Below are 13,634 nucleotides of genomic sequence, written 5' to 3' on the forward strand. Positions count from 1 at the left end.
GTGTTCTATAATAAACCTAAAATTAGGCCTTTTATTGGCTAAAATTTAGTGATTGTTATACTGTACACAATCTTAGGGAGTTGGTATCTGCACAAGTGGTGGCTGTAAAAGCTGAGAAATTGATGTAAAAACTTGATCAGGCTGCACTGGGCTGTGCTGCAGTCTGACTTTGCACAGTAAATGTGCGATCCTTAAACCTGGGATGGAATGCTTACAGAGTACCTTCTGCTGCAATTTGAAAAGCCTTTTACTTAAGAATGAAAAACTTCATAAATGAAGAATAGCTCATCAACTTTTATACAGAATATTTGAATGTGAGCCTCACTTTAAATGAATGTGTTCATTTTCTGGTACTCTGGGGGTTTTGTGTGTCTGTGGTGTTTTGGGGTTTTTTTTTCTCTTTTTATTTTACAGCAGCTAATATGTTCCTCTAGCATTATAGTGTTAGAAACAACACTGCTGTTTTTCCATCTCAGTAGCTGATGTTACGTCAGCCCTCTATTTGTGATGAAATGGGGGCAGAGATTGAAACCAAGCTACTTACCCTGAAGGGTACTCCCTTTGTGTAGGTCTCACTGAAGTTCTCTTGGCACAGAGGTGCCAGATTCTTGCCAGTCGTGTCAGTCTGGGGCTGTACATACCATCTTCGCAGCTCCTGAACTCATGTTTCAGGCTGTAAAGTTCTGATCATTTCTCCCAAAACACTGAGTTCCTTCAGTGGTACAGAATGGGAACAACATTGTTTTGCAGTTAACAGGTTCTTACTTGAATTAGCCTAACAATTACTGACAGTGGTTCCTCTGTGTGCATGACATCTCCAAGAACCGAGACCCACCATCACCCTATGGAAAGTAGCCTGTATTTATTTAGCTTTCTTATTTTTCTGACATTAGAAGAGGGAGAAGGGGTTGCACTCCTGTCAGACTGAAGTTGGCTTTTCAGCAGAACTTTTCATATGCTGATGCTTACAAGTGGGACATTTTGAGGTGACATTCTCTTCCCACTGTTCTCTGCAATCGTCACACCTATAAATGGTTAGGCAGGATTGAGCTGCAAGCTAGAACACCGGTATCTAGGTTGCAAGAGATGTTCACCAAGTTTCCTTTGCTAGCAAGTAACTAACTTACACTGTTTCCTAATATTCTTTGTATTTATGCACAAGAGTACTTCCTTAACGTATTTGTATTTGCATGTCCTTAGAACAAAGGCCTGTGTTACCACTGTAATTAACTAATGACATTACAGAAACATGTCCCACAGTGGAGAAGCATAATGGCCATAGGCAGATAAACAGCACCAGAGGAGCATTAGATACTGGTAGAGTTGGGATTTCTGGCTACGTGCTCTATCTGCATCAAAGCTGTTCATGGTGCATATGAAAAGAAAATTAATGTCAGGATACAAGTTCCTGTTGAATTTGAGAGATTTCAGCCGTCCTGAAACACCTGAGCCTGAGGACTACAGCTGGCTGCTGCTTTGTAGGAGTGCACATGCTGTGTAAGAGTTTGTGGAGGTTTTGGTTTTGTTTTTTTTTTTTCCACTTGTTCTCTAGCACTTCGGCTGCAGTAAGGGAAGAGAGTTGTAATCCCTTTGAAGTTGCAGGAAAAGAGCTAGAACTAATGACAAAAAGCTCAGGCGTGCCTGAGGAAGGTGCAAGGAAGAGCTTCCTGCACAAAATAGGTTTATTAAGCCACCTAAATCAATGGGACTTTGGCAATTCTGAAAAGAAATTCTGGAGTGTTTCTGCACAGATGAGATCTAGAAGTACTTTGAGCTCCTTTCTTGTTTTCCTTTTAGTTGGTCACACTGCTAAAAGAAAGACTTTTGACAGTCTCCTAGGAGCAAGGGCCTTTAAACAGCATTTTATACAATGCAGAAGCGAGTACAAATAAGGCCTTTTGTGTGGGTTGGAGTCTCCACTTGAAGGTATCTGTAACTCTTGCAGTTGAGCTCCCAGTGTCTAGGTTTGGATAACCCAAGATAACCTGTGCTTTTAGCAGAAATTTTCAAATTAATTGGAAAGACAGAAAAGCTGCATACTGGTTTTGACTGGGCTAGTTAATTTTCTTCATAGTAGCTAATTTGGGTTTGTGCTGAAAACAGTGTTGATGACGCAGGGATTTACTGTTGAGCAGTACTTACACAGAGCCAAGGCCTTTTCTGCTTCTCAGACCACCCCACCAGCAAGTAGGCTGGGGGTGCACAAGAAGTTGGGAGGGGACACAGCCAGGACAGCTGACCCCAACTGACCAGAGGGATATTCCATACTGTATGATGTCATGCTCAGCATAGAAAGCCAGGGGAGAAAGGAAGGCAGGCGGGGGATGTTTGGAGTGATGGTGTTTGTCTTCCCAAGTAACCATTACACATGATGGAGCCCTGCTTTCCTGGGGATGGCTGAACACCTGCCTGCCGATGGAAAGTTGCTTTGCTTGTGTGTGTGGCTTTTGCTTTACCTATTACACTATCTCAAGGCTGAGCTGCCTACTGAAGTCAAACCACAACCTGTTTCTGTTTTGTTTTTCTGGTGGCTCAACTAACCTCACAGGGTCTCATGCATTTTAAGCTAACAAAACTTCTTCCTAGTTAAAGGACTGCTAAATGCTGTTCATCCCGAGTCATTAGGAATGGAACACAGCCAAACTGAAGAGAAGTGCAGCACCGAGCTGTGTCGTGTCCCCCCCCCCCCCCCCCCCCGCTTCATTGCATTGTTATCAGAACCATTAGTGGTACAATAGGCAGATGAAAGTGCTTTAAAGACCTATATTCATCTGTTTTCCTTACATATTGCTTTCACAGCTTGCTTCAAGAAGCTCACTAAAGTCATTAGCTTGCAAGAATATTTCCAGAAATTACTGAAGAGAGCAGCTGCTGAAGAAAAGCCAGCTATTGGCAAAACTTTGTGTAAAATTCTGTGTAATTGTGCTTATAGTTAAGATTTTAGGTTGTCAAATTACCTGAGAATCTGTCTGTACAATCCTAACTAACTCTGAAGTGAGAACAAGAGAGCACCAAGGGGAGGGAGGGACACAATGATGATGACATTCCAAGTCAGCATGAGCCAGAACAGCCTGCCTCTTTCATATAAGTAATTGGTCCGTGGAGATGCTGGGGTTCTTTGTGAATTGGCTGGATGGCAGTTGCTTTATATGAGGAGACTACTGGTAGAGATTGGTAACTGACAGATTTAATTCCTAACAGATGAAGAATTCCTAATCAGATTCATAACTCATTATATGAGGAAATTCCTAATAAGACCTTGTTTATGGGAAGCTGTAAATCTTGCTGAAAAATTCCCATTATTTTATACCATGAACTCCTGAAAAAAAACCTAGTTCCTTGAGTGTAGCCAACTGTTTGTAGTTGCTCTTTTTCCTTTTGACTCCGAATGAAAAAGTTGTCTATGTGAGCATGCTGTCAGTCAGACGCCTCTGACTTCAGCATCTCTTGGCTCACTTAAATTCTGTCAACAGCACAGACCAAAGAAGATCCAACCTCCCCCACTAAGGGAAAGGGAACTGCGAGAGTTCAGTACTTCTGCTCTGCCTGATCCCTGGCTGGAATGACGGTGTGACAGGCAGGGTAGTCAGTGTAGCAGGGGAAGAAGGGAGCCCAGGATGTATGCACAGAACTGGAAGTTGCTGACGAACACAGGTGACTTGTAAGAGGTAAATTGCTGAGAAGTACATGTGGGGAGAGAGGATCTAGGAAGAAAATCCATAGTAAAATGGGTTGCATTAATTATTTAGCCCATGGAGTATTATGCTTGTTTGCTTATAGTTTCTATTCAGTATTTAAGAAAAATAAAAACATGTTTCTTTCACTTGGATTGCACATTTCTGGCCATGTCCAAGTAACAGACAAACTTCTGTACACGAGCTGTCCTTGCTTTGGCACAACTCTCAATGGTTTCATGATGAATCCTTAAATAAGCGTCAACAACTATCATCTCGGAAAATTACTCCTAGAACGTGGAAGCACAGATTTGCCCATTTCTGTACCTGCTTCCTGCGTCTGGCACTTGTTAAGGTTCTAATCATTCTCACAGTCTATAATCTCTCTCCCCTTATCTTCGCAGACACAAACTGGTACCAAAGAGAGAAGTGGTACTCAGCACAGGAGTCCAGGGAAGGACATAGGCTCTTAAAATAATTCCAGTGAAGATCTATCTGTTTGGTAAAATAATCACCTATATTGATACCATTACTAAGGCTAAAAGCTGTAATAAGGGTGTTAACAGAATGAACGTCTCATTCAAAACAAACCAGAGAGATTAACAAAGCTTCTACTCATAGCTTGTAAAATTCCCTGTTCTGTGTGCATACTCATGACAGGGACAATATAAAAATCTAGTGACTTACTTATCTAGTGATGACTTCTGCTGTGCCTCGAAGATCAGCAAGGTAAGTGAACACAGGATAACTGGACATCTTCAAACATGAAGCTGTACCTGAGCAATTGATTTTCACTGTTAAGACTACTCTGTCTACAGGATACTCTGAAATACAGATCACAGCCATATCCTGATGAGGATGCTGGAGGACAAGTGCTTGACTTTTCTTTGAGGTGTACCAAGACACTAAAAATAAATTATTTTAAGTGGTGGGGAGAAGTAACAAAACACACTGATGTGAGCCGATTATATCCTATAAAATTTGCAGTGCCCCTCCCTTTATTTTGCAAAAGTTAGGCATAAAATACAGAAGTCTTCATAACAGTTATCTTTTAAAATTTGCATTGGAAAGATACCTTACTAAAGCAAAAGCAATGTGGTACAGCTGATAAAAGACACCGAATGTATTTTAGCTATGAAACCACAAATCAGAGACCAGCTCAGAGATGCTCTCAAGTATAAAGTGTCTAAAAATATTAGCACTAATTTCTTTAAGGCTTTTGTCTTCAGCTGTATTTTCAATAAAAACATTTGCTCTTATAGTAAGAACAGACATTGCAAGTCTTGTTATATTTTACCAAATTCTTAGCTGATACCAGCCAATTCCAGGCTGCTGCAGCTCCCTCTGCCACGCAGTACTCTCCCATTTAGTTGACAGAAAAGATGAGCTTTTTCCTCAATGTGAAACTGGGCTGTGGCATCTGCTTCTCTGCATTCTGATTGCAACTCTTTCTGCTCACCTCTTGATTCACTGCTGTCAGGATGGTGAGAATATCTTCTCCTCTGCAAAAACACAAGTATGTTTTGTAATAGGGAGGCAGTTAACATCAGAAAAATTACCACATTCTCATGTATCTTGACCTACACCAGTGCTAATGGCTCCTGCTTTAAACAGGCTTCACAGCAGCTAACTAAACTGCTTTGAAGAATCTGCATGGTGTTGCTCTGTCCTACATTACTGTTTTCACCCTGAACAACCACTCCCAGTGCATATCATCTACCTCTGCATCCAAATCAAACTCCTGTCAATCAGAAGGCAAATACAGGTGTTGCCAAAAAGAAGCTTATGGAAACATAGTTACCGAGGACAGCTGTACTCCAAGTGCTGGCACAATGCCTGTATGTACCAGGTCCCCTGCCTTGGGCTTCTGTAGGAAACATAATCTTGCAGGGTAGCCATGCCCAAGAGGAAGTCTGCCTCTGCGGGGATGCAGTCGAGCTGAAATCTTGCATCTGTTTCTACAGAAGAATCTTGTTCTCCAGCATCTGTTTCGATGGTCACGCCTTTCTGGCAAGCCTCACCTTGGCAGGCCTGCACAAAAAAAACTTTTGGTTTTCCAGCAAGGGAGTGGCAATTCTGTCCAGTGAAAGAAGTGGTCAGTTCCTGGATAGGTACTTCCTGCCCATCAACACCATATATAATGCCTTTTTTCCCATGAGACAGAATACAGCAAACAAAACAGTCTTTGTCCTTGTGGTCTTTGCACCGGTAGATGTTCACAGTCTCACGGATTTGCTCTGCGGTGAGGTCTCTATATTCTTTTATTATAAAATGAAGCTTGCTAAAGACTCTTGTCAGAGCCGCTGGAAAGTAAACAGAAGGGGAATTGGAGTCGTTTCATTATATGAAAGTTGGACTCTGCAATTACAGATTGCATTTCTAGAGATAAAAGATTTTTTTTTTTAAAGCCTGCTACACTACTATCCGGGTAGTTACATTCCTGCTCTGAAAATAATCTAGTAGTCTTAGCACTAATCATAGCTCTACTGAGTTCCCTCTAGTATCGCCTCTGTCTGGAAAGTGTGCAGAACTATAGGAAAGCTGTATCCCTTTCTCCCACCCACTTTACAGCTCGTCCCTTCATCTCTCAAAAGGTGTTGAGCAGTGCAGTTGCTTTACCCAAGAGGAGAGGGAACTACTCGTTTGGGTCCTACCTGTGTCACAGGAAGAAAAACCTTGCACTCTGACTCTTGAATTAAGTTGGAGTTCAATTCAATCAGGAAAGGCCCACTGATGGATTTTTTTATCTTTTGGCATAGATAATGCAAATACACCCAATCTCACAGACCCTACGACTTGCAATGAGCTACACTGCTGCTGCAGGACAGCCTGCTAAGATCAGGGCTGCTGAATAGCAAGGTCATGGCTTGCTTTTTTTTTTTTTTTTTAATAGAGCTGGATGTTAAACAACTAAAACCCAACTCTGGTTCAGCAGCAAATCTGTTTCTGATTCTGCATATTTTAGAAGTAGTATGCATAAGGCTGACAAACCTAGCCTAGCTTGTAAAGCCCAGGCTGAGGTTGCTGCTTAAGGTTGCAGTAAACTCAGTAGAACAGCAAAATGTTAGTGAATTGTTCTGAGTCAGCCAGTAAAAGCTTGATGAGTTGATTAGTGTTTGTCAGCACAGAAAACAGAGCTGACTCAGCCATTACAAAAAAAGTATCCTAGAAAAGGAAGACTGAAATCCCAACCTTTAGTATAGAAAAAGGTTTCTATTTTTGAAGATATGCAAACTCATCTTTAATGTTTGCTGTACCTGCATCCACATCTGTCCCAGTCCGATCCTTCAAGTTTTTTTGTTCCAGCACTGCTTCCCTGGCTTTTGCAAAATTGTGATTATTCAGGATCAGGCACACTCCACGGGGTCGGCTAGTCATTTTGTAAGCTTCAAGCTGTTGAAAAGAAAGACTACTAGTGAAACTACTGCACTTTCCTCCAGGTGCTTCTCAGCCCTTGCTAGTGGCACAGCAGGGTAAAGAGCCAGCTGGCTTTCTCTCCAGGCAGCTCACTCTATACAACTTTGCTCCCAGGACCTGGCAATACACTGCCCTGCCACCTCTGGGAGTCTGTGCACAGATGACAGAACCTCCCCACCCCCCACCCCAGACCCACATCATCATGCTCAGCCTGCATGGGGTGCACCCACTTCTCCATGCCCAGCCATCTGCCAACTGCGTATTTCCTGGTATAAGAAACTCAGCCCACCTTGCTGCCCTTGCAAATGTTTCTGAAGTTTCAACACTGCAGCAGCTGCTGCCTGTGACTTAGCTTCAGAATAAATGATGTTACAGAGTGGTGCATTTTTCTTTTTCTAGACAGTGCTTTTAACAGTTGGGCTTATAATAATGGTTCACCTCATGGAGGGATGATCTCTTCTAAGACAAAATGATGTTTCTAAGAAACAAACTGACTTACCTGGGAAGGTTCATTCCAACTGGCAGGAGAATCAGCTGTCACAGATGATGGCCACCATCTGGCATGGGCTGAATACAGACAAAAAGGTTTAAGTACAGAATGTAGCACTAGAGAAAGGAGAGAAGCTCTGTTCCTATTCTCCATCTCCACAAGTACCTCCCAAGGTAAAACTGCCCTCTGAAAACATTGAATTGTGGTTGAATGGCTGTTCCGGTTAGCCGTAAACCACTGGATAATCAATTAAAAGGGAGTAAAATGTATTGTGATCAGTTAGTAACTGGATACTTGATCGGTTTTTAGAGAGGCACCTGTGTAAAGAAGTGAGATGCAAGTGGTGTAGAGAGTCCAAAAGCTGAAGAGTGAAAAATCTAAACACTAATTTTTTGAGAGTCAATTACCTTCAGGGCCTCCTGTCCTACCCCTGTGTTCCTCCGTGATGACCATCTCTTCTTCACCTGAAAAGCATTCATTATTAGTCCTCTATGATACCTGTGTGTCACTTCAAGAATAACTATAGGAAAGAGACCATTTTGTTTTGTTTTACCAAATAGGTTTAATTCATACTCTTCAATTCTCTTCAACAGGACGAGGTTAATTTCTGCACAGAGACTCTTCAGGATATTTAGGTTGTCTTCTCCCAAAATCCCCTTCTTCTCCATCTCAGTGAAAACGTCGAGCATTGTCTGGGTAATCAGAAAGTAGCTTGCTCTTAGGGCACATCCATGCTGCCACTGGAAGGGAAGTTGCAGCATGTGCATGTGCACCTAAGCTTTAGTGTACTGACAGCATCTGCAACCCACAGAGTCAGTCCAGCTGACCAGTAGCTCAATTGAGACCTCAGCTGAGTGAATTAAAGCTAGTTCAACAAAACCTACAAGTACTGTAAGTACAAACATCTCCTCAAAATATACTCATTTCCCTTCTGCAGCTCAGAGATGCTGAGATCTAATAGGATCTAATCCAGGACATCTAATGGTGATCATACAGAAATATATAAAGTCATTTTTAATGACTGCTTTCATTCATTTGACTTCCAGTTGCTATTTTGTGCACTTAACTGAAACACAAGAATCACTGTAGTGACCATCTTAAGCAATGGCGAAAATGGGTATAACCATGCAAGTATGGTATAGAGATTGCTTTGAAGCAAAAGGTGACCCAAGGTACAGGAGCTCTTGCCAAACAGTGAGTGGCAGAGCATAGTGGTCACCCCAAGGATTTACTAGAACAGCTATCACTAGATGGTCACTGTCTCCCCTCTAAAAAAAGCGAGAAAATGCTACAAGAGTTTTCATTAGACAGAACAAAGTTCCCAGCAGTTAAGAACTGCAGGCTGACACAGCGTTAAGAGCAGCTGGAGCTCCGGCAAGGCTATTTGTAAAGTCCCACTCTTGGGCCTTAGCCTTGGTAAGGATCTGCTGCTTAGATCCGTATTTTCTGAGTTTGGAAATAAACGGAACAAAAGTACAAAGTAATAGCCACAGTGGGTTATTTTCTGTGTTTGATAATGGTTTAGAAAGCAGTCAAAAGAAAATCGGTTGGGCAAGATAAGTGAATGTGCTCATCAGTCTTCCACTGATCAAAGCCACTGAGTCCCCTAAGCCCCATAAGGTGCTTGGACATGAAGGTGTCTGTGCCTGGTGTAGGGCTGGCCCATGTGCTCTGGGCTGTGACACTGCTGCAAAAGCTACACATAACGCTAGCACAGACAAGTCCCACATGCACTGGAGTGCTTGTAATCCCTTTCCAGCTACATCCTTTTTCTTATGGTGTTTTCACTATACAGTGACACTGTAGGAAGAGTGACACTCAATCCCCTCAGAGCAACCCATATGTCTTTTTGGATTATAACAATCATTTAAAAAAAAAAGCATTAAAGAAATTCTTACAGTCTTGGGGTTTAGCCTGCATTTTGGTAATTCTGTCCCCAAAAGAAACTTGAAAGACTTCAGCTCATCTTCACTGATATCTTCTGACAGCTGAAAGAGCAGGTATCTAGAAGAGAAGTGGAGAACACTATTCCGTCATGTTCGCAAGCATGTCCCTTAGTACAATTTAACACCATATTGCTGAACTACCCCCTTCGCACCCCACCCCCGGGCCTAAGCACATATTCCTCTTTTTTTCCTTTTTAACTGGGGAGTACGTCAGTCCCAGGACAGCCTGAAGTCAAATAATTTTCAGCTGCAATTAGAAAGGTCTCAGTTTTTGTAAAATCAAAACCACACTGAAACTTTCTGGAGTTGAGAACAAAATACTCACACACAGTCACTTATCGCACGCAGCACCCGGGCTGGGAGGCCTTCGGGGGCTGTTCAGTATTTCAGAAAGGCACGGCTTAGTTTTCTCCCCTTAACTGGACAGAAATTTCAACTTTCCGTATGGCTTGTACCTGCTTTCCCTTGGAAGACGCTTGTTTGCTTCCAAACCTTAGTGTGGTGGTCAAATCGTCGGTAAAAGCTTACATCGACCACATGAGAAGGGCAGCCGATCCCAGAGAGCAAGCTCCTGGGTGAGGCTCGGACCGGCGGCGTGCGGGCCTTCCCCCCGGGACACCCGCCGCCGGTCACTCACCTGTAGGCCGACACCCGTGCCCTGCCTGGGATCTGAAGCTCTCTCTCCATCTCCTCTCGGCTGGAGCCCAGCTGGGCTTCCAGGAGGTCGATCCGACTGATCCGATAGAGCAGCTCCTTCAGGAAGGACAGGTCCCCTGCCTCGATCATGCCTTTCTCCTGCAGCACTTCGAAGAAGTCCTGTGCCTTCTGGATGGCTTCCAGCTTCCTCATGGGGATGTGCTCCAGGCTGAGGAACTTCAGAGCCTCCAGCTCGGCCCTGCCCAGCTCCTCGCTGATCGCTAGCAGCCGCTGCCTGGGGAACTCCATCGCCCGCGGCGGTGCCAGTCCTGGGCAAAGGCGGAGGGCGCTTTCCCGCCGCGCTTCCGTCCGCCGCCGGGCTGGGGCGGGCAGGAGGCGGCGCCTGGGCCCCTGGGAGCTGTAGTTCCTTTTGGATTTCTAATTTAAACAAACCAAAACCCTCCACAAATTAGCTTAAAAACTGCGCGTCTGCCAGAGAAGACTTCTCTCAGAGGCATTTTAGGCCCCCTCCATTCACAGTTATGAAGCACTGACTATTCTTGAGTCCATTCTTCAGTAAACTGAACCTACTTGTGCAGGTCTAAAGGTCTCCCTCTGCGAGGGCTTTTCCTGCAATCACCTCTTTCTAGTTCAAAGGCACTCACAATGCATCGCCATTTTAATACAAACAGAAAGAAGATCATAACACCACTGACTCGACTTCCTCCTTGCGAGCCTTTTGGGGCTGCTGGCAGACAGTGCAGCATGCTCAGTGCAGGTGTTCGGCCCTGTACCCTAACAGCCACGAGCCATGGAACCAGACCCCTTCCCACCCCTCCCGGATTTGCTGAAGACCTTTCCAGAGACAGGAGCAGGCTCGCAGGAGCACTGTGCGATGGCGTAAGACCCTGGGATAGTGCACACCTAGTACAGCACTCTCTATAGATGGTATTTCACAACAACAGGAGGGAGGAGGGAAGAGATTTTACCAGTTGGCATTTTCGTCCATCTGAAAACTAACATTAACATCTTAGTGCTCACCTTGAGCAGGAGAGCCACTCTCAGAGCATCCATAGTCTCCACATAAACAATGTTCCTACTAAGCACTGACTTAAAACCAGAGTCCCTTCCTCCCAAAAAACCAGGAAAAAACAGTTTGACCATGTATTAAGCAGAAATCTTTACATCATTATCATAAAAATGGCTTATCAATGTTCAAAACACTACGCAAGATATTTGATTACTGCATATGTGGCAACTTGGGTCAAAGGTGGAAGTAATCTGAAGATGGCAAGACACGTTTTAACAGCCTATGATCCACCATACCCTCAAGTCACATTAAAACAAACTCTTCCTAGTAAATAGACTGAGGGAGGTACGGATCCTTCTCTTTGCACTGATATGCCTGGACAAATCAGGCCTAAACACAAAGTGGCTACACAAATATAAAACTAATGTAAAAGACCTAGGCCAAGCTCAGAAGACATGTCCAGAATAACGTTCCACCTAACTAGAAATGTATTACAGTTGGCACCCACAACAGCCAGCAACGTTCGGAGCCTGGGGAATTCCTGTGGCTGTCAATAACAGAACAGATGCAGTGACAAGCAAAGGCACAATTACAGAAGGGACACACTGAAATGAGTATCTGGGAATTCCCAAAGATCTCAACTATATTTATTAGCACATTGCATAGAAGTCATTGCAGATTAAACATGCCATTCTCTATTCATAATTTGACACACCTCTAGCTGAAAAGAGGCAGATCTGAGTATTTTCAGAGAATGTGCCCACGTTAGCTAGGGGTCAGAATAAAAAGGGTAATGAGCAAGGGCTGAACACCCAACTCCTGAGAAAAATCTACCTCTGGACTCCATGCTGCATAGTTTAATCTCCTAAATGGTGTGTATTTTGTTTCCACTTCTACCTGGGCTTCAAGATTTCCTGCAAGAGATCTTACAGATCACAGACATAGCTGACAGTTCAATTAATCAAAACTCTGCAGTGCCTGAATTTCGCACCACTTTGAGAACTCCGAGTGAACCTTTATATAGGTGGAGGGAAAACACATACTTAGAGCAGCCCATGCCATGGGAGAAGCTGGCAGCAATCTGAACACGGGCAGGCTCCTCACATGTACCATTAAACCCATCTCAAGAGCAGCACATTAACAAATCACCCTAAAACCATTACGTGGAGACAATGACAAACTTCCCACAGAAGGTGGGTGTAAACAGCTCTCTGGGAAACTGATGTTAAACTGAACGAATAGGTAGCAAGATGCAAGTGACTGTGCAGGGATTCATGCCACTGAGTAACAGTATTTCTGCCTCAGGTAATAGTCCTCCCCAACTCTTCTAAACATTCCCCTTTTCAAACAGCAGCACTCTGATCTTGCCTGCTTTCAGCTTAAGCCTGCAGGACTTCAACTCACCAACTTTGCTTTCCTACCAACATTCTGACTGCACTTTCTGGTGGTAGCACTTCTGCTGGCTGAAAAGAAAACACAGAATTGAGTGCCAGGATTGTTTTGCTATAGCATTTGGCCTCCCAGCCAGGAGTCGAAGAAAAGGGAAGACAGGCAAAGTAACTATAGCTGAGGGTATTCAGAGAGGAAAGGTGATTGCCCCTCACCATTCTCCAAGTTGTGCTACAGAGGAAAGGCAGAGTCAGAAAACTGCAGATTCAAATTCCTTCTTACCTCTCAGTTCTGTGGGAGGGCCACAAACGCATGCAAGAACATATCAGCCACCCTGCCACAGGCATGTATGAGCATACTTTGCTCAGAGCCATAGAACTGAAAGTGTTTTCTCCTTCCTTGATCGCTCAATATATCATGACATATAAATTCACAGTACGGCTACTTCCTGCAGTCCTTTAGAGGATTTTGACTGGGTTTTCTCTCTCTTCAAGTAGGTCTTCATCAGCAGGCAATAATGTTAGCTATGGAGGTGACCTGATTTTAACAGGCAGAACAAAATACCATGCTCATTGAATGACAGGGTGTGACTGACCAGCACACTCCACCCAGGAGAGGACAGCTCAGAGGAGAAGGGCGAGAAACCAATGATCTCAGGGAAGAATATATCACAAAGAAAGCTCAATTTACCTCAACGTCAGGAAGACTGGAGGGTAACCTTAGTTTTAGAGAAGACAGCTGCCCCTGTGAATCATCAGGTTCCCCAAGACAATAAACAAAGAATAATGTCTTCCTGTGCTAGCCAGACCAGCAGGAGGGGTGTAAATACATGGCTCAGCCCAACATAAAAGTATAAAAAGTGGACAACTGATAAAACATTTAAACTTTGAAAAGAGCAATGGGCTTCAGCTGACTTCAACCCCCATGTTCCATCATGACTAGGGATGCCCAGTGTCATGGTGGTGAGAGAGGTAATGAGAATCATGTTTGTATTGTGATTCAACTGTATATTGCAATTGCTAAATTATGCTTGTAATTTCAGTATGTTGCTG

The 13,634-nt window shown here is 43.7% G+C and overlaps 1 protein-coding gene across 3 annotated transcripts; it reads right to left on the bottom strand.

The window, feature by feature from the left end:
* Positions 1-4,644: 4,644 nt before the first annotated feature.
* CASP8 (caspase 8) lies at positions 4,645-10,934 on the bottom strand. Of its 3 annotated transcripts, XM_054830716.1 has the most exons (8): positions 10,165-10,933; positions 9,480-9,585; positions 8,135-8,273; positions 7,989-8,045; positions 7,591-7,658; positions 6,932-7,067; positions 5,476-5,977; positions 4,645-5,176 (listed from the first exon to the last, which is right to left on the bottom strand). In XM_054830716.1, the coding sequence occupies exons 1-8, from the start codon at positions 10,470-10,472 to the stop codon at positions 5,041-5,043; spliced, it is 1,452 nt and encodes a 483-aa protein (XP_054686691.1). In that variant the 5' UTR covers positions 10,473-10,933; the 3' UTR covers positions 4,645-5,040. The 3 variants fall into 3 exon arrangements, with proteins under 3 accessions (XP_054686691.1, XP_054686692.1, XP_054686693.1); XM_054830717.1 differs by lacking the exon at positions 7,989-8,045 and having other exon boundaries at positions 10,165-10,934; XM_054830718.1 differs by lacking the exons at positions 7,989-8,045; positions 8,135-8,273 and having other exon boundaries at positions 10,165-10,302.
* Positions 10,935-13,634: the final 2,700 nt, after the last annotated feature.

The sequence above is a fragment of the Grus americana genome, chromosome 6, assembly GCF_028858705.1.
Source record: "Grus americana isolate bGruAme1 chromosome 6, bGruAme1.mat, whole genome shotgun sequence".
Classification (NCBI taxonomy): Eukaryota; Metazoa; Chordata; class Aves; order Gruiformes; family Gruidae; genus Grus; species Grus americana.